This window comes from Nothoprocta perdicaria, unplaced genomic scaffold (genome assembly GCF_003342845.1).
Source record: "Nothoprocta perdicaria isolate Ctin4 unplaced genomic scaffold, notPer1 scaffold_252, whole genome shotgun sequence".
In the NCBI taxonomy this organism is placed as follows: Eukaryota; Metazoa; Chordata; class Aves; order Tinamiformes; family Tinamidae; genus Nothoprocta; species Nothoprocta perdicaria.
In genome coordinates this window covers 211,315-236,517 of record NW_020455480.1, presented here as the reverse complement: position 1 = coordinate 236,517, position 25,203 = coordinate 211,315, and the positions used below count along the sequence as shown (strand labels likewise).

Genomic DNA, 25,203 nt, shown 5'->3' with positions numbered 1-25,203 from the left:
CGGGGCCGCTCGGCTGGCGCCCGCGCGGGAGCTGCCGCCTCGGCGGCGCCCAGGAGCCTGGGGGTGCCGGGTTTCCTTGCGCAGCTGCGAGGAGCGTGAGGAGCGCGAGCCGCCCGGCTGCAGGGCGAGGTGCCGGGCACCGAGGGCCCCGGGCCGCTCTGTCAGCGCGGCTCYGCCGCGCACGGCCCCGCGAGGCGGCTGCAGCCGCCCGGGGCTGCTCCAAGGCCACCTGGAGGCAATTGGGGCCGTGGGGCGGGGGGCAGAGGAGCTCCAAGTGGCCCCAGCTGTGGGCAGCTCCGCACCACAGCTCTCTGCAACAGGCTGCAGGTGTGAGCGCTTACGTTGGCACCTGCTCTAGCTCCAGAACCTTCCCTGGGAAGGCAGCGGAGCTGGTGAGGAGGCTGTGGGAGAAGCCGGCCTGTCCCCCCGGCCAAGGGCTTCGTGCACCGAGCCGTGCCGTGCGCRGGGAGCACGCGCCTGGTCTCTGGTTTTCCCCCTGCAAACCCAAAACCCCCGTGCGCGTGGGCAGAGCGCGGCCGTGCCCCGCACACGGGGTCCCCCCAGCTGCGCCGCGGCTCCCTGCTGCAGCTGCCACAGCCCCCGCAGCCCGGTGGGTGTCCCGCCAGCGGGTGGTGGGTTCCCCTCGGTGTGTGCTCAGAGCTGCGCCCACTGCCTTGGTGCCCGGCTCTGCCCCGCGCTCGGCGCCCCCGGAGAAGCGCCCTGGCTGCTGGCCCCAGCACTTGACTTGGCTGCTGTCCGCCCGCAGGGCCCCGTTGTCACGCTGGGCCCTTCCCTTCCCTTCCCTTCCCTTCCCGCCAGGCGCGAGGGCAGCGTGCGCTCCTGATCGGCCATGGCGGGAGCCATGGTCCGCATCGGTGACCAGCTCATCCTGGAGGAGGATTATGACGAGACGTACATTCCCAGCGAGCAAGGTAGGCGGCGAGGGCACCCTGCGGGCCCGGCGGCCGCCCACTCTCCAGGCCCCGGAGCCAACACGAGCTCCTTGGAGTGGGCGCCGGCAGCGCACACAGACCCCGATGTCCCATTCTGGGGAGCTGCCAGCACCCAGGTTGCTGCTCGTGGGGGCATCCGCCACTGTGCGGAGCCTGTGTCCCCGTCGTGCCAGCGCTGTGGGGTGTCTTTGCGGGCACAGGGCCCCCCAACACCTCAGAGCAGCTGCCCGCCACGCTCRGCATTCTCGGCAGGCTCGCCTGTAGCCAAGGAGCTCGGTGTCACCTTGCAGAGCTTGCTGCGTGCAGTCCCTGCGCGCTCCAGCATCCCTGCTCTTGTGCTTGCCCAGAAATCCAGGACTTTGCGAGGGAGATCGGGATCGACCCTGCGCAGGAGCCGGAGCTCATGTGGCTGGCCAGGGAGGGCATCGTGGCGCCGCTGCCGCCCGAGTGGAAGCCCTGGTGAGAGCCGCGGAGCGGGAGCGCTCAGCCTCGCCCTCGTCCTGCTGTGCCCCCGCGGAGCGGGGACGCTGTCACAGTGKGTGGCACCTCCTGCAGGGCTGGGGGACGGGGACAGAGGCGTTGGGAAGGGGCCCAAGGGCTGGAGCGGGGCCTGGGGCCGCTGCTGCATGCGCGGGGGTCTCCGGGCTCTGGGGCTGGCATGGGGGGCTCCGCTGCGGGGAGGGCTCTGCTGCAGGAGCCTCGGGAGCCCCGCGCGGGAGCTGCACACGCGGGGCGCAGCGCTGACGTGCGGCRCTGCCCCTGCCGCGCAGCCAGGACATCACCGGCGACATCTACTACTTCAACTTTGCCAACGGGCAGTCCACGTGGGAGCACCCGTGCGATGACCRCTACCGAGAGCTGGTCATCCGGGAGCGGGAGAAGCTCCTGGCGCAAGGCAGGCTGAAAAAGAAGGAGAAGAAGAAGAAGGAGAAGAAGGACAGAAAGGAGAAGAGAGAGAAGCAGGCGCTGAGGCAGGCTGCGGTGAGTGGTGCTGTGGCGGCTCGGGCAGGGAGCGAGGGGCCGGGCCCAGGGTGCACGGAGGGCTGCTCCCTCCGGCAAGGGATCCTGCTCAGGAGGGGGGTGAATCTCCTGAAAATCCAGGGAAGGTGCATCCGGAGGTACATGGTGCTCTGACACACAACCCTGGGTGCTCGAGGTTGGCCTGCTTTCCTGTCGGTAGCCTCGAGAGCCGCCAAATTCCCCGTGGATCCCCAAAGAYAGCAACCTGCCTCTGCCTGCCTTCAGGCAGGAGTGAGCTAAGTGTCAGCGGGCAAAGCTGGTGTCGTCTATTGCCACTCAAGGCAGGGGCATCTGCAAACCAGCAAGCCCCAGAGCTTCCCCCTGAGCGTTGTCACCTACACACGGAGAGCCCAAAGTGCTCCCGAGTGTGCTGAGTGGCTGTGCCTTAGATAAGGAGATACATAGATAGATATAGATAGGTATATGTGCTTTAGTCACCTGCTCACATTTATGTGCTTAGGAGGTGCTGCAGCCCGAGGCAGGGATCTTCCCTCCGCCACCCCTATGCCCAGCGCCCTCAGCCAGCCTGCCGTGCGGGCGGGAGAGCCCGGAGCTGGGAGCAGAGAGCCGGAGCAGCAGCGAGGCCCTCGTGCACGTGGGCCGGGCGAAGGCTGCACAGAGGGCAGCGGGCGCCGGCGCGCGCAGCGGAGCGCCTGCAGCCCCGTGGCCTCCTCAGCYGCAGCCCCTGCTCGCGTCCAAGCTCAGCAGACCTTGCCAGGTCTTAACCGATCTGGAGAAAATGCTAGAAAGAGGCTCGTCTTTTGGCCGCCTTGATGTGGACGTCCCTGAAGAGCGAGATGCAGGCGTGGAAGGGCGAGCAAGGCTTTGTCTTGACTCCTCCGACTCGGAGTCAGAGGATTTAGCAGTCGGGCCAATAGTGCAGCCTTTCCGTGGGCCTACGAAAGGCTCTTCACAAGRTGGGGGAGGTGTCAACACTCTTCTGAAGGCCCCTGAAGACAAAATCCAACTCTTTGGGGAAGAAAAGCTGGAAGACAAGTGGAAGATGAGAGAAATCCTGGGAGAGAGTGGGTCTAGCCCTGATGAAGACCTCTCAGTCAGAGAGAGCTCTCCAGGAGGTGGCGGCGATGAGGGAGGAAGCCGCAGCCTCTCGAGAGACCTTGAGCAAGGCGCCAGCCCCGACGTGAATTTTGTGCTGGCCCTTTGTGGGAAGTACCCTGCGCAGGAGTCGCAGGGAGACGCGAGGACGGCCCAAGCTCCCCCAGCGTGGGCAGAGGAGTGCGCGGAGGACTCCCGGGTTCCCCCCGTGGCTCAGCTCTTTGGCTGSCAGGGCAGCGACAGCCCCTGTCAGCGCGTGCAAGTGCAGCTGCCCTCAAACAGAAAAGCTGCAGAGAGTTACAGCCAAGCGCAGGTTAGTGAAGGGTTGAGGTATAGGACTTCCYTAAGAAGGCAGCATTTTGTGGTGACACTTCTATTGCAAGGGTTTCTGTAGAGCTGAGGGTGTAAATATTTTTCTTGGATATTTTTCAGGCCAGGCCCAACTTGTCTGGGCCAGCCTAGTCCTCGGAATGAGGCTCCTATGCTCTAAGGACACTGAGTAGTTGGTTTACGGGTGCAAAGGGCCCATGTAGACGAGTAATTCTCTCTGCCTCCTTGCTCTGGGAGCACGGCCGGCAGCTGCTAGAAGAGATGGCGCTCTGTCGCCGTGCCGCGCAGCCGGCGGGAGCAGAAGGTGGCAGGTACGAGGCCCGGCTCTCTGCTGTGGGAGGCTGGGCAAGTTCTGCAGCCCTCGCAGCTCGCAAGCAGCAGCTTCCCGAGAGGCCTCAGTGCTCTCTGCAGTTCCTTCGCTGCCCGGGTGCCTGCCCTGCCTGGAGTTGCTTTGTYGCTGAGAACAGCCAGGCAAGTCAGCACCGTGTGCCCGGGAAGCCCCGGCCCCTTTGAGCGGCTCCTTGAGGCCACGGGGTRCGGGGAGCTGGCCCTGCTCTGCACGTGCAGTGATGTCTTCCAGCCTCTGCCTGTGGCAGGACCGCCCTGTCCCTGGCAAGGACCTTCCACGTTCTCCGTCTTCGTTCCTGAGTAGTTGCCGCAGTKTAATAAGAACTTGCCACATCACCTGTTGCGAAGCAAAAGCAGCGGAAAGGTCGCTGTGCGTAGGGTGAATGAGCTGCCTCGTGGCTCTGTTGCTGGCACCCGGCTGCGAGCGCTCCGACTCGCTAGCTCAGGTTTCTAATGAGCAGCGTGGGCAGCGCTCAGCTAGCTGGTAATAGCAGTGCCTATAAATACCCGATAAACCRCAGATTACCCTGCGAGTTGTAAGGAGCTGGCGGCGGCGAGGTTGTCTCTGCTGAAGGACAGCGCACGTCCCCTGCTCCGTGCGCCTTGTCAAGGGCCGCCCGTAGAAGAGCCTTGATTAAGGGCAGCCCGTGTAGTTCAGCCTGTAAGCGCTGCTTTGGCAGTGACCTGGTGGAAGATGTGCGTGTTCCTCTCCTGCTGCCCCTTGGGGAGCTATAGGGAGTTAGCGCTGCTCTCAGGCCGGGTCTTTGCGGGAGCGTGGAGCCCGGGCCCAGCAGGGTCCCGCACGTGCCGGGGCGCTGCGGGGCAGAGCGCTGTGGCATGCACGTGTGCCGCTGCCTGGCGGCCACCGTGCCCCACGGGGCAGGCCCGCGTGGATGGGCAGCCCCAGTGAGGAGAGGCGGGCACCGCTGTGCGCGGCGGAGAGACCCGGAGAGCTGGGGCCGAGCGGCGCTGCTCCGCGGCTCGTGCGAAGGCAGCGGCGCGYGGGCCCCGCTGCCCTGCCGCTGGAGGCGAGCGGCTCCCAGCGCGGGCGCCTGGCTCACCTGGGGAGCGGGGAGGCTGCGGGGGGCCCGGGGCTGCCCGCCTGCCCGCTGCGCCTCGTGCAAGGGAGGCGCACGGCTGCCAGCGRAGCAACCGACCCCTCTCGCTCGCTCCAGCCCGCAGGGCCCTCGGTGGCGCCCCTGGCACCGCTGCGCGGCCTCCTGGACGCCCCGGGCGCCGTCCTGCGAGGCTCCCTGAACCCAGGCAGCGGTGTGGACTCCAGCCTGCCGCAGGTAAGCTGGGCTTTCGCTGGGCGAAGGGTGGCTTGCATGCACGCTCGCGCTGTCGTCCTGCTTCTCCTCGCTTGGTGTTTCCAGGTAGCCCGGTGCTGTGTTTGCRCTGAGCTTTCTTCTGTCCTATTTAGTGGCTTTCAGGGGAGAATTGTTTCAGTCACTGATAAAAGYGTACTTGAGCTCGCTTTGCTTGAACTTCAGCTTCTGCCCAAGCGCGGCGTGACATACGGTGCTGCTAGTGTCCTCGGAATGAATGAAAGGTGTTCTGTGGCAATGGTCGTGTGTGGCGGTCGTGCACCTCGGTGCCTTCCTGSCTCCCCTTTCGCTCCCTCTGCTCTCTCTGACTTTGCAGCCCGCAGAGACCCGTGAGCCCAGCCGCCAGAGCAAGAAGCTGCTGGGAACGGCTTGTGCCGAGCAGGTTTCCTTGAACACGGTGGCTCAGGAGAAACGGAGAAGTGAAGAGGAGGAGAGCGAGAAGGAGGTAGGCTGTGTGCCTTGGCACGTGCTGAGCTTTGGTAAGCGCACTGCAGAACACTCGTGTGTCTGTGTGTGTGTGTGTGTGTGTGAGATACCTCTGTCCTGAGAGCCAGGTGACTCTGCCTGCACTGGCTGAGCTCTGGGGCTTGGCACCTTCCGGGGCACTGCACTGCTTGTGTGTGTGGCTCAGTCTCCAAGGGTATCTAGTCCTGTCTTCTGCCCTTACTCCCTGTAAGTCAGCCCCTGATGCAATGTGTTTCCAAAGGGAGTTGACTTGTTGACTCTTTCCTTCCGGTGCGTTGGACCTCCAAGTTCCTCCTGTATGGCCAGAAAGGGGGTTGCAGGGAGCACAGGTCGCCTGAGTCTCTTTCCTTTTTGGTTGTATTTAGAGCCTCCAGAGAAGGGCGAGGCTGTTCCAGAACGTGCACGTGGATGTGAGCGCCCTGGGAGGCAGCTTTGAGTCGGAGGTAAGAGAGAAGGTGCCGCGAGAGCGGCGCGCGAGGCGGTGCCCGGGTGGCGGAGCAGCTGAGGGCGGCAGAGCCGCCGTGGGCGCTGCGGGAGAAGCCGCCGACGGGCTGGGAGGAGGCAGAGCGGCTCGGCCGTCACCGGGCAGGCTGGGCCGGGGCTGCTCCCGTCCCAGGGCCCGTGCGCRCCCCGCGCTTCACTTGTGCGGGTGTCCTGGGCCGGCTGGAGAGCGGCTCCCGCAGCGAGGCCGTTCGCGGAGAGCAGGAGAGGTTATTCTGCCGCCGGGTCCTTTCCCGTGGCGCTGCAGGCAGGCGCTGCCGCTCGGACACGGAGCGGCAGCACTGAGCCCTGTGCTGGCACTTGCTCTGCCTGCGGGCGGGCGCTCTTTGCCTGCGCTCCGAGCTCTGATCAGGCTTGAGATGACAGGGGCACAATGGGAAGGGCGCTGCCAGCGGCTCCAGCGCTTCAGCCTGGCAGTTGCACTGACATTAATCCCTTCTTGTCGTTCTGAAAACTCTGTTCCAGTATCTGAAAGGCAAATTAATTTCCTTTAGAACGTTGCACGGGATTTCCATTTCAGAGTGGAGAGAAATTAAGCTGTCAAGGCCTTTGCTGGCGAAGGCGTTCACGGTGCTGGGTGTAAACTGTGTGGAAGTGGATGGGAGGGAGGAAGAGCCGGCCCTGTGCTCATCCCCAGAGCAGGAAGCCTGCTGCGCCGCATCGCCGTCCCGGCGCTGTGTGTCCGGGATGGGCGAGCTCGCCCGGCGCAGGGGGCCACGGCCGCGCTCCGGGAGCCTATTGTGGGATGCAGGTGCCAGCGCCCGCTGGGCTCTGTGCGCGGAGCGGCGCCGCCGAGGGGTGCCGGCCGCGTGGCGGGGAGCCGCCCGCGTTGTGCCCTGGCACCGCGGGCGAGCGTCGCTGCCGAGCGGCTCCGGGAGGTGGCAGCAGGAAGCGGCTCCGCAGGCCGGGCCAGGGCGCCCGCCCCGCTCGCGGGGCTTCGTGACGCCGCCCACGAGGCTCTCGGCGGGCGTCCCTGCTYGGGGGGCACGCGAGGGCATTTAGCGACCTGCCGTGCTCTATAGTGGGGAGGGAGCAGCTCCCGTTGGCAGGAAGTGCGGGGCAGCCAGCGACCGAACCTGCCCTCCGTGTCSCCGCACTTGCCGAGATGGACAAAGTGCTGCGGGCGGGTGAGGCCGCGGCCCCTCTGCGCGGGGAGCGTGGGGTGCTGCCAGGGCGCTCCCTGCGCCGTGCCGCTCGCAGCCTGGGTAGCCCTGCGTCCCTGCCTCCTGCGCGGGTCAGTCCCGTGTAAACACTGGGCGTCAAGGGCTCCKCTGTGTGGTGGGAAATTAAAATGCAAGGCTTCTTACCAGATGGAAATGTGTGAAAAGGAGCTGTCTCTGTAGGTAAACATTGCACGATACGGCGTGCGTGTTCTCGCGGCAGCGTGTGTGCAGGCTCGCTCTCCGCAGCGTTTCTCTGTGAGCGTCCTTCGTGCCTCTGGAGAGCCCTGCTGAGGTCGGCAGGGCTACGCGCACGTCGCCACGTTGAGCAGCTACGTGTGCTTGTCAGGGCCTGCGAAAYACGGGCAAGTCGGCGTTGTGCCCTTTGAGCAGTGGTGACCGCCTTCGTTGMGGCTTTACACGTCTGCCGGGGGGCTGCGCGTGTCCCCAGAGCCTTGCAGGAGAGGCAGAGCACAGAGGTGTTAGTGCTGGCAGCCCCTGGCATTTGAAGAGCCCCTCTTCGTCCTCTCCTGCCCCTGTCCTTGGCATCTGTGATGTGGTGCTTCGTGGCTGTCTTGAGTTGCAGCCCCATGGGGGCTGTCCTGGCACAGYCGGTCCCCTCGGGTGTTTGCTGTCCCCTTCCCTGTGGGAGGAAGCCCAGTACGGCGCAGTGTCCGTGCTGTGTAGTCTTAAACTGCTTTCCGACAGCCTTGCACTGCTGTGGCTGCCTCGCCTGCTGCCCTTTCAGTGGGAAAAGTGGGAAAAGCCCGGGGAAATGGCAGGGCTTGCCCGTGCTCACCCTCTAACGCACACCCTTATCTTCTGTGAGCTCTCCAAGGCGTCCGAGGTCAGTGACTGCGGGGAGGACTTGCCGCTTTCCAGCCGCTCGGATGAGGAGCCACTGCCGCCTGCGGTGAGTCGCTGAGAGCTCCCTGTGCCCGCGGCGCGGGCCGGGTGTCCCGTGCGCGGGCAGCCGCTCGGCGCGTGGCCGTGTCCTGTGGAGCGCTCCTGCGCTCGGCCGCGTGTGCAGCAGCAGCAGCAGCAGCAGCAGCAGCAGCAGCTCTCGGGGCAGGCTCTGCCTCACCGCGCGGCTCCACTGCGCTGCCCGGAGCGGCGGGGGCCTCCGTGCTGCCCGGGCACCGCCGCGCACCGCCCCAGCGCACCCGCTGCCCGTGCTCAGGAGCCTTGTGCCGCCCGTGCAGGCAGGAGCGGCCCAGGTGCGGGGGGAGGCAGCAGAGGAGGCTGCAGCAAAGGGCAGATACCATCTGCGCGGGAGATATTATCCCAGGAAAAGTAGGTCATTTGTAGCTGGGACTGCGCTCGGGTAATTGCGAAAGGAATAATGAGCAGTGTAAGAAGTGCCTTTAAGGGAGAGGGCAGCGTGTCCTCAGCRGGGCCTGCGTGGCTGGCGGTCGCACGGGGAGAACGGGCAGGGGGTAGCCCAGAACGGGAGGAGCAAGATGCCCGTGAGCATCTCCTCGTCTCTGCAGGAGAGCTGCTGCTGCCGCCTGCCCCAGGGTCCGAGGCAGCCCGGCCAAGGAATGGCCAGGGATGTCCCTGTGCGGCGGCGCGAGCGGCAGCCCGTGTGTCACGAGGGGCACCTGCGTCTAACGGGGCCCGCAGCTGCGCTTGCGCGCGCACCGGTGAGCATGGCCGTGGGCACAAGGCTCTGCCCCTGCCGCAGGCGTCTCGAGGAGCGAAGGGCTCGTGGGCACCTGCGAGGCTCTGGCTTCTAGAGAAGTTCCTCAGAGAATGGGCAGTGGCATCGCAAACGAGAGCAGGAGAGGGAGGCCGGGCCGCCAGCTGCGGCCACGTCCCGCCTGGCTGCTGGGGTGCGGGGTGGTGAACGTGCCCCCCAGCCGCGTCAGCTTTTATTTCTGAGCTCTGAGGATCTCTAGCAAAAGCCGTGCCCGTTAGGCCAGGCAGAGGTGCGGCTTGCTGAGCCCCGCTCTCATGGTGAGCGAGTTGATCCGCTGCACTGGAGGAGACCTGCGGTGACCAACTCGCCGCCTGTGCAGCAGAGAGGAGCGGTGGGGTTTGTTGGGCTGCATTTGGAGGATACGCCTGTCCTCCTGTGCCTAATAAAGAGCCTCATCAGACGTGAAGGGAAAGCAAAGCGCAGGCCTGCTGTGCTCGCCCTCTCCCCGCTGCCCTGGCGCGGGCAGCGCGCATGCCAGCGCCTTGCTGGGGCTGGCCGTGGRGAGCCTGGCAGGGCCTCGTGCCGAGGAGTGCGGGCGGCGCTGCCCTGGCAGAGGTGCTGCAGCTGCTGCTGCTTTGGGTCGCTAGGCAGAGGCGGCGCGGGCACCAGGAGCGGCTCCCGCCTCCCGGGCGGCAGAAGGGGCGGCTGGCCGCTGCCTGCCCAAATATTTCGTGTTTCATGAATAAGGCAGCGGAAATCCGTGCAGCGCGTTGCCAGGGTGGCGCTGGCTTCCTCAGCAGCACCCGTGCCCGTCTGCGGTGCACAGAGCACTCCGAAGCCCCTGTGCGTGCGGCCGCCTGTAGCGCAGCGCCCGTGGTGCGCTCAGTGGCTGGAGGTGAGGTGGAACCGAGTCCAGGGTGCTTCTGCTCATAGCTGAAGGGGCCGGTTGCATTTYGACCACAGTACACTGCTTCACCTTTGTGTGTGCGGTGCTGTTCTGGGGGGAGATTTCTGTCCTAYGTCTCTCAGAGGTTAGTGTTACTTGCATACGTGTCCACAGTGCTGAGAGCTTGCACAGGATCAATCCCCATTCCGTATTGCMAAAACAGCCCCCAGACCGACAGCTGCCTGCACCCGGAGAGCTGAGCTCAAGGAGTCTCCGCCGGGCGCCGGAGCCCGGCTCCGCGGTGCCCTCGCTGCCGCTTGCGGTGCCCGTGGCTCCRTGTGGGCGCTGGGTGCCACCGTGTCCCTGCAGCAGCTGCTCCTTGGCGGCCTCACAGCCAGCGAGCTCCGCGCTCTTTGCTTCCGCCTGCAGGCGCGTGAGCCGGGAGAAGAGGACAAAGACCAGAGCAAAGCCAGTGTGGAGCGGGAGCCGAGCCAAGCAGAGGAAGCTGCCAAGAGGTATGGTGCCCAGAGCAACCGAGCGGGCACGCGGCTCGCGCTGCAGACCTCCTTGCTCTCCCTGCTCTGCTCTGACCGATGTTGCCTGAGCAGCAGGCCCCTGCACAACACYCTGAGCTCCTGCACCTTCTCACACAGTCTTTTCTCTTCAGTCTCTCACTTTTCTCCTTCCAGTCCCCTTACAACTGTGCTAGCAGTGGCTTAGCAGCCTCCCTGTGGATAAGGGTCAGTATTACCCTGCTCTGCGGGCAACTAACCCRAGAGCGCAGCAGCCCTCTCCCCAAGAACAAGGCAGGCTCCTAGCTGCTGTGGGGTTCAGGCTGTTAAAGGGAAGCGTTGTCCTCCTGCCTGGGGGCATTGTTGACACGGACGCGAGTGCAGTGCTGCACAGGGAGGCCCGGGCGCTCTCGAGCCCTGTCCCGAGAGCTGCCGCGTGTGGCACTKACCGAGGGGCGGTGCCGACGCTCCTAGTCTGCGTACCGAGCTGCACAGTACTCCCGGGCACCGGGAGCGCAGGAGCGCTGCCTGTGCCAGGAAAGCTGGTGAGCAGAGGAAGCTGCAGTAGATCTGAGGGACTTGCTGCGTGCGCCTGGGATTGGCAGCCTCGTGCTGAGAAGCTGCTCCCGTGAAGGGGCCTGCAAGCGCTCTGCCCCCGGGGTCCCGACAGCGCCCTGCTCCCGCCGGAGCTGCCCTCCGCGTGTGGACGGGATGGCGCCTCGCTCGGCCGACGGCTCTCGTTGGCAGCCGGGGCCCCTGCTCGCGCCRTGCGCCTCGCTCTGCAGCAGGCTGGCTGCAAGGTAACCCGCGCTAACCTCACCTTGTGCTCCCTTTGTTCCTGCTGCCAAGCGAGAGGGATGCGAGAGAAGCGTCGCAGGACAAGTGCTCTGCTCTGGAGTCAGCCGAGCAGGAGGAGGCTGAGGAGCCGCAGGAGCGGTCGCTGCGTAGCCCGGTCGATCCGGAGGAGCTGGCTGCCCCGCAGGAAGCGTAAGGGCTCCCTTTAACCGCCCGGTGCTGTAAGCATAACAGATTTGGTGCTGTGTTTCTGCCCTTCTTTGCATGCCCGGGTGTGACGTGGGCGCRCCGGGCGCTGCGGTGCGGCGAACGTCGCGATTCGGTTCCTGATGCGCGAGTTGGGCGGCTGGTTCGCTGGCAGGAGCCTCTGTCACTGCCTGGGCACGGCGAGGAGAGCGGCTCGGCCCCGGCCTGCGCGCGCGAGGCTCCGGGACCGGGCGGGTGCCGTTCGGGGGCTCCTTGGAAAGGCCCCTTCCTACCCGCGCCGCTGGCAAGGCCCCGCGGTCGCGTCCCTTCCTGAACGCCCTCGCACGGATCCCGCGTTCGCTTGCTGCGCAGTGCCGAGGCGAGAGGGAGGAGTTCCCGGGTCTGCTCTGTTAGAGTGGCTGGGCACCTTGCTAGCTTTGAGATAATGAGGTGAGAGCTCGTGAGCTGGTGGAACTCGGGTTCCCTGCAGAAACTCGTGGTTTATCCCGGTGCTCACTTGACAGGCTTTGCTGATGCGTACCTGCAATTCTACTGCAATAGAAGACCTCGGTAGAAACGATTGTGCTGACTTTGGTTTTTGTGTCAGGTGACAGATCAGTAGATGACGTTGGTAAAAATAGGCAGCGCATCTCTCCAGATAAAGCGATGSAAAAGCAATCTTTGCTGTGGAGAGCAGCACAGTAGTTCCCTTTTTCTGCAAGGAATTGGGTAAATGCTGTGTTGACTGGCTGCTATTTTAAACCAAAAGAAAGAGGCACAAGGAAGAAGGMGATGAGAGGATGGCAGGGTCCAAATAGCTTTGCAGAGCAGCCTGGTAATTGGCTCCTTCAGGAGGTGCCTCTGCAGTGGGCCCGGAATGGGCGGCGCGGCGGGGGAGCGCTGGCGACGTGCGGCTTCCCTGGAGCCCGAGTCCTCTCGTCTCTGCTGCTGCTCGTGGCTACCTGAGGACCTGGCTTTCCCCTTTGACTCCAGGCCACGCTGCTGTGGCTCTTTTCTCCCATTTCCTGGCAGGGCTGAAGTCCCTCTGCCTTACCCTGGGCGTCTCGGAGCGTGCTGAGACGTCGCTGCTTCAGGTTGCACCGGCAATGAACAAAAATGTCCTTTTGCTCTTAGGCCAGTGTTCGCTTTGCCCTCCTTCCCCCTCAGTCTCTTTCAGGCCTCATAACTTTGCTGCTTTGTGTCTGCAAAAGCTTAAGTAGAGGCAGATTGGTTTTGAATGTCTGGAGAGCTTAGGGCTTTCTCTTGCCCTGGGTTTTCTCTTGCTAAATCCCAGCACGCTTTCCCAGATCCCAATCCCAGACTGCTGCTGCAGAGACATACCTGGCCCGTGAGAGGCGTGTCGCAGCACCTGGGTGGGAAGTGGGTTTGCACGTGCTGCTGGCCACAGGATCTTGCTGTTTCCCTCTTGTTGCCCAAGTCTCTCTCATCCTTTTGCCAACAGGAGTCTCTTTTCTTAGCAGGCAACCCAAGGAGGAAATCAAGCAGGAGAAGACCTTGACCCAGCCTCATGAAGAATCTCTAGAGGGAATAACTAAGGAGCTGGAGGAAGAGCTGGAGCAAGAGAAAATGCGCTTATTACAAGCAAAGAAGGAGAAAATTCAGCAATTCCAGGAGGAGATGAGGCAGCAGGAGGAGGAGGAAGCTCAGAAGCTTCATCAGCAGAAAGAAAAATGCCTCAGGTACTTTCCTTTTTTACTCCCTCTCCGCGCTCCCTCTCCTCCTGAGCCTTTCCCAGCTGTGCCTCGTGGCTGGTGGCCTCGGGCGGGTGCTGTGTGTAGGGCACCCCTGCCGAGCCCTGCCGGGGGGCTTGGTGCTGCTGTGCAGAGCTGTGGCGGAGGCAGCGCTCTTGGGGCTTTGGGGGCTGCCGGTGCGGCCCCCGAGCAACGCTGCGCTCGGGGGGCYGCACGCCCTGAAGCAGAGCGGGCTGGCGCCGGCAGCGGCTGCGTGCGGAGGGGCTGCACCCCAGCGGCGCTCTCCCGGCCGTGCGGACGAGAGCGCCGTCCTCGTGTCCCGYGGGAAGGGCTGCGTGCGCCTTCGAGCGTCCACGGGAACGTGTCTCTCGCCGTAGGGCGGGACGAGCCTCCCGTTCCGTGCCTGCTGCTTTGCCACCTGGCAGCCTTTCAAATCCCCGCCTAAGTGGCAGCGAGAGTACTGGAACTGCGATGTTAGAAGAGATGAGATTGCCCCAGAGGAGCTGTAGGAGTCTCTGGTACTGTATATTTTGCAGAGGGACTTCCAGACAAGGCTTTTAGGAATAGAGCAAGGCTTTGCACGTGCAAAACCCAGGGCATGTGCAGGGACCCGACCAAAGCGGAGCAGGCGGCAGAGCAGCCGGGGAGCTGGCGCCCTGCGTTTGTGGGGTTTGCTCCCAAGGCTTGCGTTTCTTGTGGGTGGCCCGAAAGCAGCCCACCGAGGCAGCCAGAAACAGCACCTTGGCATGAAGTGTGCTGGCAGTGCTGCGCTGGGTGCGAAGGAAGACACTGGAAGTGCACTCCCAAGGAGGAAAGTCTGAGCGGCAATAAAGTAGTAAGGAGAAGGGGCCTGCCGTGAAAATACGGAGCTTGCCGATGTGCTAATGCACCCAGCTACCTTGTCTGGGAGCCTGTTCACTTATCAGATTCTGACTGGAATAAAGCCATCTGCGTTGGTGTGTTGCATTTTAAAAATGTGCCRCACAAGTTTGGTCCTCAGAGGTTGCATCTCCACCACCAGCAGCCGCCTTCTGGAAGCATGGAAGAGAATTAATGATGTGGAGCCCTGGGAMTGCATCACCCGCGCAGGCACAGCTCGTGGGCGCAGCAGCCCATCTATGGGCCTAGGGGAGGTGGCTTTGAAGATATTAAAGTCTCCTGAACTTTTATTTTTCTCCCTGTTTCTTATCTCACAGGACTCTGAAGGAGGATTTGGCAAAGGCTTCCAAAGAGGAAGAGTTGCGCGTGAGACAGGAAGAAGCGGAGAGACTTTCCAAGCTGCGAGTCCAAATCACCTCCGAGACTGAGGCGGAGAAGGAGAGGATGAGGTGACAGCCTTCCCTCGAGCTGGCAGGAGCCGCCGTGCCCCCGGGAACGGGGCTGTGCCGCCGGGGGAGGGAGGTGCTCGCGCGGCCCCGGGAGGAGCTAGCCACGGTGCGTGCGTTCCCGCTGCTGATCCCTGCCTCTGGCAGCAGCTAGGATGGAGTACCCGGGCCCCGGAGGTGCCCGCAGCCCTGTGCTCATGGGGGCCAAGGCTGATGAGCCTTACCAGTCTGCCGGCGGGCCCGCAGCCCGGGGAGAGCAGCGAAGGGAAGGCCAGGGCCGTGGCCCGCAGGYCTCTGCGGTGCCGCTTGGGCCTACCGAAACAGCGGAGGGAGGCAGAAAGAGCAGGCCCTGGGAAACGTGGTGCTTGCTTTTCCCCTAGCTGGCASGTGTGTGCACGGGCGCCTCTATCCCCCCTGTAGTTGCTTAGCTGCTGCTTTCCAAGGCCTCCAGYGCCGCGCTGGTGAGCCCGAGCAGGCCTGGCCTGCCCGCTCCTTCCCATGGCATCTCGTAGCCTCTGCTCCGCGCTCGAGGGATGAAGTGCAACCCAGCGCGCAAGAACCGCGCTCTGATGTCTTCYCTCTCTGCACTCCTGTGGCGAACCCGCCAGGGCAGAGCAAGAGGCGGCACTGCAGAAGCTGAGGCAAGAGTGGGAATCGCTGCAGGTGGCAGAGAAGGAGAACCTGGAGGGCATGAAGCGACGCGGGTTGGAGAAATTGCAGCTGGAAATGGAGGATGCTCGGCAGAGTGAGATCGCCGGGTTGGAGCGGGAGAAGGAGCGATTCCTGAGCGAGCTCAAGGAGAGCTTAGAAAGGGAAAAAAAGAAGGTGAGACTGATACCTACCAGAGAGGGGCTGGCTTACGCGTGGCTTACGTTGCAGGGTGCAACTGTTGGGATTAAAGAACAGCCATATGTGCGTTCATAGTAACCAAGTTATAACATTAAGAGAAGATGTTTGCCATGCTAATAGAGGGGTGATTGGGTGGAGAGGAGTAACCCCACATTTTTGTGACAATGGTGACTAATTAACAATTATTTACACGGCCACATTGCATCTGAAGAAATGAGAAAGATCACCGTGTGCCCTTGCCCAAGTAAATCACACCGGTTTAGCGGGTCGCAATAGCTCTGTCATTGCTGCTTTACTTCTCCAGAGGCTGGTGCATCCTTGAAGGGAGGCGGCTGGTTGTCCTCCCTGAATAGCCTGATGCCCAGGCCCAGCCACATGTCTTGAGTGGAGGCAGAGGGAGAGAGAAGGCACCGTATCTATAATTCAGTGTAGACAGCAGGTGACCGTGGAGGCTTTAGAAGCCTAGGGAGAGATGTTAATGGCAGCTGCGCCTTGTGCACTGTGTCTGGAGGGGAGCAAAAGAACAGAGGGTTTGCATTTTCCTGTAGGCCGCAGAGGCGCTGGAGAAGCAGTTGGCCACGGAGCTGCGGGAGCTGAAACACGCAGCAGCGGAGAAGCATCGCAAGGTGCGCGCTGGTGCCTCGGGAATAGGAATGGGTTTTCTCCGCGCTGCCACCAGCTGTGCCTGGGGAGGGGGGCATTATTTTTTCCCGCTTCCTCAATATGGTTCTGGTCTGGGTCGGCATTTGGACATGCTCCAAGTAGGGAGAGGTGAGACTGTGCGCGTTGATCTTTGCCGCGGYGCCTGCTCTCTGTGGGAGAGCACTGAATGGATCTCGTCAGAAGGGTGACGTGTCTCTGTGGGTGGCTTTCTTGGCAGGTCATTTCCAGCCTGCAAACGCAGATAGCAGAGGCACAGAGGAATGAAGAGGCTCAGCTGCGTGAAGAATTGCAGAGGGCAGAGCAGAAAATCCAGCAGAAAGCGTTCCAAGTAACAGAATACGAACGTGAGGCAAGTATTCGTCCTCGGCGGCTGAAGAGTCTTGGCGCTCTCCCCTTCTCAGAGGCTTGGGGAGGTCCGAGATGGCCAGTTCCCTGCCCGCAGGTAGCCGTGGTGCAGCAGGGCACGGGAGGCTCCTAGGGCAGCGCCCCTCGCTAGGGCGCTTGCGTTCCCGCACCCAGGCCGCTGCCCGATGCCGCGATCGGCCGCAGGATGTTCTGCGCTTCAGCCTTGCTGGCTGTGCGAGAAGCGCTTTTCCGGGGGGAGAGCCGCTGTCGTGCGGTTTCTGTGAAGCCTCTGTCTGTGTGCTCCCTGCAGCTCAGTGAACTTCTGAGAGAGAAGCGGCAGGCGGTGGAAAAAGASCACGAGAGGAAAATGGAGAGAATGAAGGAGGAGCACCAGGAGGCCCTGGCAAGGCTGCGGGATCAGTATGAGGAGGAGGTACTGCAGAGGGGCCCGGCGACCTGGGATACCCTTGGGCTGGCCCTGCTTTCCTCTGGGTGTGCACCCTGGGTGTTGGTGCTGGCGTCCCGGAGAGCCCGCTCTCCCGCTCAGCCCCTGTTCTTGTTTGGCTTTTGCAACGAGCAGGAGAGGAAGCAAAGAGCCGAGCTCTCTGAGGACGTGCGAAGTGAGCTGGTGCGCCTGCGCCACCTGCACGAGGTGGAAGTGAAGGCTCTGCAGGCAGAGCTGGAGGAGCGGCTCGCTGAGCTGCAGCACAGGCACAGGGAGAAGGTGAGGGCAGCGCGGCGCCTCGCCAGCTTGCTGCGACTCGGCTGCCTGGGCATGGCCCGGGTACCAAGACGCTGCAGTGCTCCGGCCGCCCTTATGGCCCCCTCTGATCCAAGTGGCAGGCTGTATTTTCACAGGGTTTTGCTGTTCTCCCTGGGGGCAGAGCTCTGCTGGGTGAGCAACTTGTGCAGTTCTTCTCTGTTTAACYGGCTCTGTCTCTGTGCAGGAAAGAAAGCTCCAGGATGCAGAAAGTGAGCTGGAGCTGCGAGCCAAGGCTGTCAAGGCCAAATCGGTGCAGCTCCTCAACCAGGTGAGTGAGCTGTGGTGCACAGCCCCTCCTTTCCAAGCTGCACTGGGGTAAGAAAGGCAAAAGGTGGATAGATGCTAGGGGTGGCAACCAGGGTCCTCACGAAAGTGAAATGCTGGAGAAACAGGCCTGTGCCTTGGGAACTGTTGCTGCTTGGCAGGATGGGATGTTCTTCCCACAGCGATGCGCTTATTCCCAGCTTCTCACTTGGTGACAAGGGAGGGCGATGGAGTGAGTGTATATAGAGGGGAACAAAGCAATATTGCCTTTTTGTAATGGCCTGGAAACTTGGGCTTGATGTGTGCACTTCTTCTCTGAGTGCTGTGGAGTCCCTGCAGTCTCCTCTGGTGGCATCACCACGCTCTGATGATCACCCGCTTGCTCTCCTGTGTGTAGGAGGAGGCTCTGAGGAAGAAAAGGCAGCAGCTGCTGGAGGAGGACAGACGGACCGAGCTGGAGAGAGAGGTGTGTGAGCTCTGGGGAGGCGCTGCGCTGCTTTGCTTCACCAGGCAGGGGAGCGTGCCAGGGTGATGGTCTTCCAAAGCAAGCTGTTATCTGCAAGGCCACCGACCTGTCCCTCTGAAATGCAGTTGTCTGCATGGAGCCCAGCAAAAGCCTTCTGGACGCCTGTATTTTGCAGGAACTTCTAGTGCTGCTGGCATGAGAGTCAGTGCAGCTTTGCGGCCACGCGGGAGCCGCTGATGAACTAGCTGTTCAGCAGCTAAAAGAGCGTTAGTGACTGCYGAGAGCTGTGAAGGGCCTGCGGAGCAGGCACGGGGAATGTGTGCGTGGCTGGAAGGGAAATGCCTCCAAGACTCCACTGGGGTGGCAGTTGGGCAGTTGGCTCTCCGTTCCTCCAGGGCTGGCCCGTGCTGTGCGCGCTCGCAGCTCTGGGACCTGCTGTCAGTGCTGTAGGTAGGATGAGTCTCTTGCATGGAGTGCTGGGGCAACTACAGGGGACTTCCTCTTGTGCTTCTAGGAAGCTGCTTTGGCTTCTCAGCTCCGTCTGGAGGAGAATAGRAAGGTTCACAGCAGCCTGCTCGACTCCATCTGGCAACTGCGTAAGTCTCTTGAAGAGCTCCAAGACCAGAAAGCTGAGCTGGAGGCCCAGGTGGACTTGTTGCAGACCCGCAGCCAGAGGCTGCAGAAGCGCATCAGGTGTGTGTGGGTGAAATTTCCCCGAGGGCTCAGAAGGTACCGTGCACGCCAGCGGGAGCTGCTCTTGGGCCTCTCCTGTAGCGCTGAGCTGCCGCTGTGTTGGCCCATCCTCCTTCAGAACCCTGCTCGGGCTTTTGCTGTGCATCGAGGACCGAGAGCTCCTGGGTCCTCTTTGTGGATACCTTAATAACCTGCCGTCCCACCACACACGTGGTGTGAGACTTGTGTGGACGTCCTGCACGACCAGTAGGCCCCTGTCTGGGTGGTCGTGGGCAAGCTGTGCTCTCGGTGGCTGATGTGCCCCTAGGCCTGGCTCTAGCAGTCAGGCTCTGCCCGCTGCCCTGGCATGAGGCCCCTCGTTTGTGTGTGTGTTATCCCGGCTTGTGGGGGATTGTCTGTGTGAGGGACCTGACGTGCAGCCCCGCCACAGGCTATTGAGAATCCTTGCCGTCGAGGTGCTTCTGTGTTCCCGCTTGTCTTGCGCATTTGTGGCCCTTCCTCCCTCCTGCAAAGGAGAGGTCCCTTTGGAGCCTGCTGCAGATAGATGTGCAGGCTCACCGAGTGCAGCTGTGGTCCCTTTCTTGTGTGGCAGTGACCTTGAGGCGGCGATCAGGAGCAAACAGGAGATTCTGAAGGGACTAGAGGCAGAACACTCYGTAGAATCTGCCCGAGAGAAAGCTGAGCTCCGTGTTGAAGACCTSGGAGAATCTATTCAAGCTGTGAGTAAAGCCCACTGGCAAGGCGTTTGCCTGTGACTTCCGAGATTGCAACTCCCTCAAAAGTTCCGGTTTGTTTCCTCTGCTGCAAGTGATGTGGCATGCAGCGACGCWCTTCTCTGCCCTGGAAGTCACTGATGTCTGTGGTACTCTTTGGCACTGTCTGTCTGGGTCTCCTGGAGGAGAAGGGCTGTGGGAAGCTGGGGTGCCCTTGGCGTCAGGAGTATTTTCTTATGCGTGCTTCTTGTTCTTTGAAACTGTTCAACTCTTCAGCAGTCATCGAGAACGGCCGCTTCCCCACCCTCTCAAGGCCACGAGGACAACGACTTCCAGTTCGATCAGTGAGTAGTCGTGCACGGGACACTCTGGGACAGTGTCTTGCTTGGGTTTTACGCGCGTGGGAAGCACCGGCAATCCGCTTTTGGGAGGCTGCTGCATGGAGCTTGCAGGATAACGCACACTGCACAGGTACAGAAAGCCAAGGGACTATCTGTGTGTCTCCGGTAGCGTCAGGAGCTACATCTCTGCGGAAGGGATCTCCATCAGGAATGCCAAGGAGTTCCTGGTGCGCCAGACCCGCTCCATGAGGAAGAGGCACACGGCGCTGAAAGCCGCCAAGCAGCAGTGGCGCCAGGACGTGCAGAAGGCGCAGGAGGTGGTGCAGGATCCTGACAGCTCGCAGCTCCTGGAGGGCGTGCGCAGGAACCTGGAAGATGTGAGTGACRGAGCTCGGCCCCTGTTGAGAGAGCAGGCGTCACGGCAGCACCGGGGAATCCGGAGCCCGGGCTCGACCCCCGGCTCTGCGGCTGCGGTGACGGGCGCCTGTGGAGGTTCCCTCCTCGGGATACAGCAGCTGCACAGGGCACATCTCCCGTTCCTTCGCTGGTGACGGGGAGCCCTCCTTTTTTTGGGGAAGCAAAGCTGTTGACCCTGTCAGATGCAGGGTTCAGAAGGGGAGCCGCCTTTTCCCCAGCGTCGACTCACTTGAGGCCTGGGCTCTCCCCTCTGTGCTCTGCTGCCCGTGAGCTCCCAGGCCTGAGCGTTTGTGCTCCAGCGGCATGGGGAGCGGCGGGAGCTGAAAGTCACCGCGACCACTAGATTATTTCCTGTCATTGGCGTTTAATTTTCATCCTTGGCTTGGCTGTTTCTCCGCTGCAGGAAGCGAAGCGTTTGGACAAGATGAAGTCGGCTATGCGGAAAGGACAGGTGCTGCTAAAGAAGAAGGAAGAAAAGCTCAGCCAGCTGGAGTCGTCGCTGCTGGAGGAGGTAGGTAACCAGCGGCATTACAGTCGTTTGGACCTACCCGGCTGTGTTCCTGTGGTGCGCAGAGCTCCTGGTCTCCTCCCCTAGGCTGGGGTGTTTGTAGGGCTTTAGGCCCTTGTGAGGGCTGCTGAGCTGGTGGTGGTGCCTGTGGAGCTGGATTATTAGAAACTGATTCTCTGAGCGAGGAGCGGTGCGTCGCTCTCCGCAGGAGAGGCCGGAGAGAGCAGGCTAGTCACAGAGCTGGAAAGAACGGCAAACCTAATTAGACTCGAACCCGCTCGATTCAATAGCTCCGCCACCAGCAGAGCAAACGTGGGCTGGGGTTTAGGATGGAGGGAGAAGTGTCTTCCACGGTGGCAGCTTGCCAGGCAGGGATGGAGCTGGTTGGAGGAAACACGCTGAGGGAACTGGCTTGCGGGAAGCTTGTTTGTTAGGTTGGAGACAAATCTGTGTTACCCCTCGTGCCGGAGCGTCCAAGGATACGAAACACAGCCTCACATGTGAAGCAGTAGGTGTTTGTTAAAAGCCCGTAACTTGGGCAAAATTGCAAGTGTTGTGCCTTCCCTCTGCTGAGGAGATTTGGACCGCCTTTTAAGGGCAGGACTGCCGAATGGGTAGAGAAAGCAGCCTGAAAACTGCGCATCGTTCGTGCCTAGGGAAAGCGAGGGCAAGTGACCTTGTGGAGATCGGGTCTAATCTTGTGCTCAAGGTCATCGCTGGAATCTCGCCAGCTCTGCCTGCAACCACGTGGCTGTAGACGGGGTGGCAGCAGATGTGAGTGAGTGCGCAAGACCTTTGATGGTTCAGCGCTTGACCTTGATGCAGAGAGAGAGTGCAGCCCGTGCAGGAATTATGGGGGTTATTCCAGGCACAAACCCCTTGGACTTCTGCCCAGGAGCTCCTCCGCCTGCAGGTGTTGGGTWGGGCCTCGGGTGCCCGCACCTGCCGCTTGCCCTTGCCAAGCAGGCCCTTTGCTTGCAGGTACTGCTGGCGGGAGCCCTGCTGCCCGGCCCAGGCCTGACTGCCGCCCAAGCTGCGCGGCGTAGCCACAGGCAGCAGTATTGCCGTGGCTTTTTGTCTTCCAGGGAACAGCACACGGCGAGGTTTCATTTGCACGGTTTTCTGTGTCTTGTCCAGCTTTCAGATGAAGACACGCTGAAGAGCGCTGCCTGCAAAAAGATGGTGACTTTTGATCTCAGCAACTCTGAGGACACAACCAGCATGTCYAGTGCAGATGTGCATCAGCACAAGGGTAAGGCCTGGCTGCTTCAGTGGGCTGGTCCAGTGTTGAATGCTTCAGGCCTGGCTCTGCCTTTCCTCTCACCTACGTGGTGTTCCTTTTCTTCTCCTTACTTGTGCTCATTAGCTTCTAAAGCAGGGAGGCAGGTCTGCTGCCTGTCACTGGGGCTGCTCGGCGTATAGTGCTGTATTTGAAAGAGTCTTTCCCTGCCAGTGATGCCGAAGGAGAGGGGTGCAGTCTGTGCGTGAGCTCCCCTTTGAAACCTCTGCCGTGGTTATTAGCGCGGCTTACAAAGGCGCTTGTGCCTCGAGCTGCAGCCCTTCCCTCTCTGCCGCTGCCGAGCTGTGCTGCTGGCGCGCAGGCTGCTTCCTCCCCGCTGTCTGTGGAAGGAGAGGTGGTGGCAGTTCCCTCTGCCTGCGGCTCCTGCCTCTCTCTCTGCCCTCAGCAAAGCCTGTAATTGGGGCTGCGCAGGTGACGACGTGCAGGGCGCTCCATAAGCGGGCCGGAGGGAGGGTTGCGTTGCTTACMGGAAGGCTGGCAAAGCTGGAGCTTAGCCTGAAAAGAACTTAGAGACTTTCCCTCTGGYAGCAGATTGACAGTCTGTCCAGTCTGAGATTGTCTCTCTGACCTTGATCAATAAAACATCTGCAGGCACCCAGGGAGCTTTAGGGCTTTCCCTCACCGTTAGATGTAGCCCTTGTCGGCACAGTGCCCGTGCTCCCACGTAGGACTGGGCCAGTGCCCTAGAGAGCTTAGTGCTTTTCCTGAGCACGGAGCAGCAGGCAAGCTTCCTGCCAGGGAGGCTGTGTGCCCCGACCTTCCTGGTGATCCCTTCTCTCTTTCCTCCTCCTCCTGCYAGTTAATGTGAGAACCGACCTGCAGCTGGACTCCCAGCTGGACAAGGTGCAGTACCTGACGAGCTCTCTGCAGCGCATCACGAACGAGCTCAACGGCGTCCTGGGCGTCTTGGGCGCCCTGAGCAATCGGCAGTCCCCGCTCTTCACGCCGGCGCAGGTGCCCGTGCAGGTGCCCTGCGACGGCCTCCCTCTTTCCACGTACGCCTCGCTGGGGCCGCCCGCCGGCGTGTCCGTGCTCGACCGCTGGGCCTGGGAYGCGGGGCTGAGCTCCGGGCGCGCGTTCGCCGCCGCGCCGTCCGCGCAGAGCGCTCTGGCAGAGAAATGGCACAAGTATTTCCCAGGTCAGTCTCCGGTCCCGAATCTCCCTGCTCGCTTGCGCGTGGCTTTGGGGTGCGCTGTCCTGWAGGCTCTCAGCAGCTCACCCTTGCGACGCTGCTCAGCCCAGATGTGCTGCTGCTGCGGTTGGGAAGGGTGCTAATGAGATTGAAAATGAGAAAGCCTCATTCCAGGAACTGCAGYATATGGCTGATCTTGTTACCCTGCGTCCTGAGCAGGTCAGCCTCTGTTGTGCACCCAAGAGAGCAGTTATTAAAGAAGGGCGCAAAAGAGGAGGCGGCGGCAGCCCTGCCTCGCTAGAAGCCTCCCATGAATTGCAGATAGGATTCTGCATGCTGGTTTCCTCAAAAACACCACGACGCCCTGTGCATCTGGAGTGGAAGCCTCCCCCTCTTGCAGCCTATTTATCCTTGGATAGCGAGAGGAGCAGATGAGCATCATGTTAGCTTGCTGTTGATCTCGGGGGGCTTTGAAGTCTGAGAGGCGACTCGGTTCCTTTGGTTTGAACCGGGACTTCTTGTTTGCTCCCCAGCCCTTGTCCCTGCTGGAAAAGGAGCCTTGGGCTGCTCTGACAGACTGTCCTCCCAGCCTGCTTCCCCCCTGCTCAGAAGTGCCTCGCAGATGGCTCCGCTTGCAGGGGGGAGGATCTCTAAAGCGCCGCGAACGCGGCAGCCGATGCACCCGGATTGAAGGGCTGTTGCTTATTTTCTTGGGCCTGACTCTCACGTCTGTTTTGCAGGCGGGCTGCCACCACTCAGTGGAAGTTCAGCTTTTCTGGACAGCAGGCTGGGTTACGTCCCTGCAGAGTAAGGCTCTTTTTGCTTGAGTGTCTCTGTCCATTGTGCTGATGCGTTTCCCTGAACTGCTCTCTAGGTCGGGGGTGAATGTGTTCTGACCGACCTGTGATATCAAATCAGTCMGATATTGCTCGTGAGCAGGTCGGTCAGATGTTGTTAGTTAGTGCCCCCCACTCAACGCTCCTGGCGGTTTCTGCAGCGGAGCTGCAGTGAGAGTSGTGCTGAGGACCCTGGCTCCAAGGACCTTCCCTGGTCCAAGGAYGCCAGCCAAGCAGAGCTCTTCTTGTAACAGCTCCTCTTCCTCCTCCTGYTCCTCCTCTTCCAGAGCTCTAGGATCATTCCCTCCTAGACCTCTCTTTCTCACTTGTTCTTCCTCTCTCACCCGACAGTGAGCAAATCCGCCTGTTCCAGCACTCCCAGGTCCGGGGCTCTGACTCGGATAAGATGAGTATTCAAGGCATGATCGAGACCAACAAGAAGTGGCTAGAAGACTTCAAGAGGGATTCAGAAGTGTATCCTTTGCCTGCRTGTGGTCTTTAATTGCACTCCAGCTTCCTGCAGCAGGTAGGAAGGGGCAGCAGGAGGCGAGTGAATCGGGAGTGGGAAAGCATTCAACGGCAATTGAGAAGCCGTAGCCTCTATTTTGCTGTCCGGTTGTTCAAAAGAGCACGCTGTTTGGCAGTTGAGACGAGAGCGAGCTGTTCTTTCCTCCTGTGCGCTGTACTTGACTCTGAGAAGCTCTGCTCGKGCCTTTCGCAGCTGTGCTCTGCAGCGCTGCCGCCCCGCTGCCCTCCGCGCGAGTTGGCAAAGGGAGCTGGAGAGACAGGGCCCGGCGGAGGCGGGGGCCGAGCCCGCAGCCGGTTCTGGTCCCGCGAGCCCCCAGCCTGGCGCGCGGGGCCCGGCAGCCACGTTGGCTTAGCCGGAGGCCAGGCTGCAGCGAAGGCTCCCGGGCGCTTTGCAGGGACGTGCCCAGGCCTGCGCTGTCACAGCGCTACGCTGGCGCTGTCAGCGTGGCCTCCGCRGTGTGGGCTGCCCTTAGCAGCAAATCCCCGGGCCCCGCTGGGAGCGCGAGCTGTCCTGAGCGCCGTGCGCCGCTCAGTCCCTAATCCCCCCCTTAATCCCGTTTGCTGTGGATGCCGCGGGCAAGCGGGCCACGTGTGCGCGGCTGCCCTGTCCTGCCCGCTGCCCCGGCGCCTCTCCGAGCTTTTCCTTCACTCAGCTGCCAGGCCTCTCCTGCCAGGGGCGCAGAAGGGCCCCGCCAGCAGCCCCAGCCTCCTGCAGCTGGGCCTGGATGAGAAGCAGCAGATCACAGTGTACCACTATTAAAGGTGGCGCGGGGCCTCCTCAGCCTTCYGCCGTGCTGCGGTTCCTCGGGAGGTGGTGGCCGGTGCCCGCGTGCTCTGCCTCGTGCCGTGGCGCGTCCCGGGGCCCTCCAGCCGGCTCTGTGTCGTGCCCTTGATGCACAGTCTYGTGGCGGTGGGAGAGCACAGGAAGCAGGGAGGGAACTCCCGTCGTGGGTTCTTCTAATCCTGCAAAGTGCCCAAATATGCTTTATAGACTGTTTAATGCAGCAGCGAAACATCAGGGCTGTGATAACTGAGCAGCTCCCTTGTTGGTATTTTGCGCCCGGGAGGCAGAGCTGGGACTCGCGCGGGACGTGCCGTAAGYGGTCGGGGGGAGGCCGTGAGGCAGCGGGGCCTCGGCTGGAGCGGCTCTTTGCGAGAGGTGCCCGCCG

General features: G+C 62.0%; 1 protein-coding gene across 1 annotated transcript; it reads left to right on the top strand.

Moving 5' to 3' along the window:
- The first annotated feature begins 834 nt into the window (after positions 1–834).
- On the top strand, positions 835–24,794 carry CEP164 (centrosomal protein 164). The gene is made up of 29 exons (XM_026040293.1): positions 835–932; positions 1,301–1,412; positions 1,724–1,886; positions 2,434–3,342; positions 4,883–4,999; positions 5,352–5,480; positions 5,866–5,943; positions 7,991–8,074; positions 10,116–10,201; positions 11,048–11,185; positions 12,661–12,879; positions 14,088–14,219; positions 14,825–15,041; positions 15,614–15,691; positions 15,946–16,077; positions 16,384–16,506; positions 16,654–16,797; positions 17,021–17,104; positions 17,498–17,566; positions 18,081–18,259; positions 18,852–18,978; positions 19,249–19,316; positions 19,483–19,690; positions 20,134–20,241; positions 21,376–21,490; positions 22,338–22,676; positions 23,411–23,477; positions 23,858–23,980; positions 24,695–24,794. Exons 1-29 carry the CDS (start codon positions 851–853, stop codon positions 24,792–24,794), a joined length of 4,530 nt encoding a protein of 1,509 aa, XP_025896078.1. The 5' UTR covers positions 835–850.
- Positions 24,795–25,203: the final 409 nt, after the last annotated feature.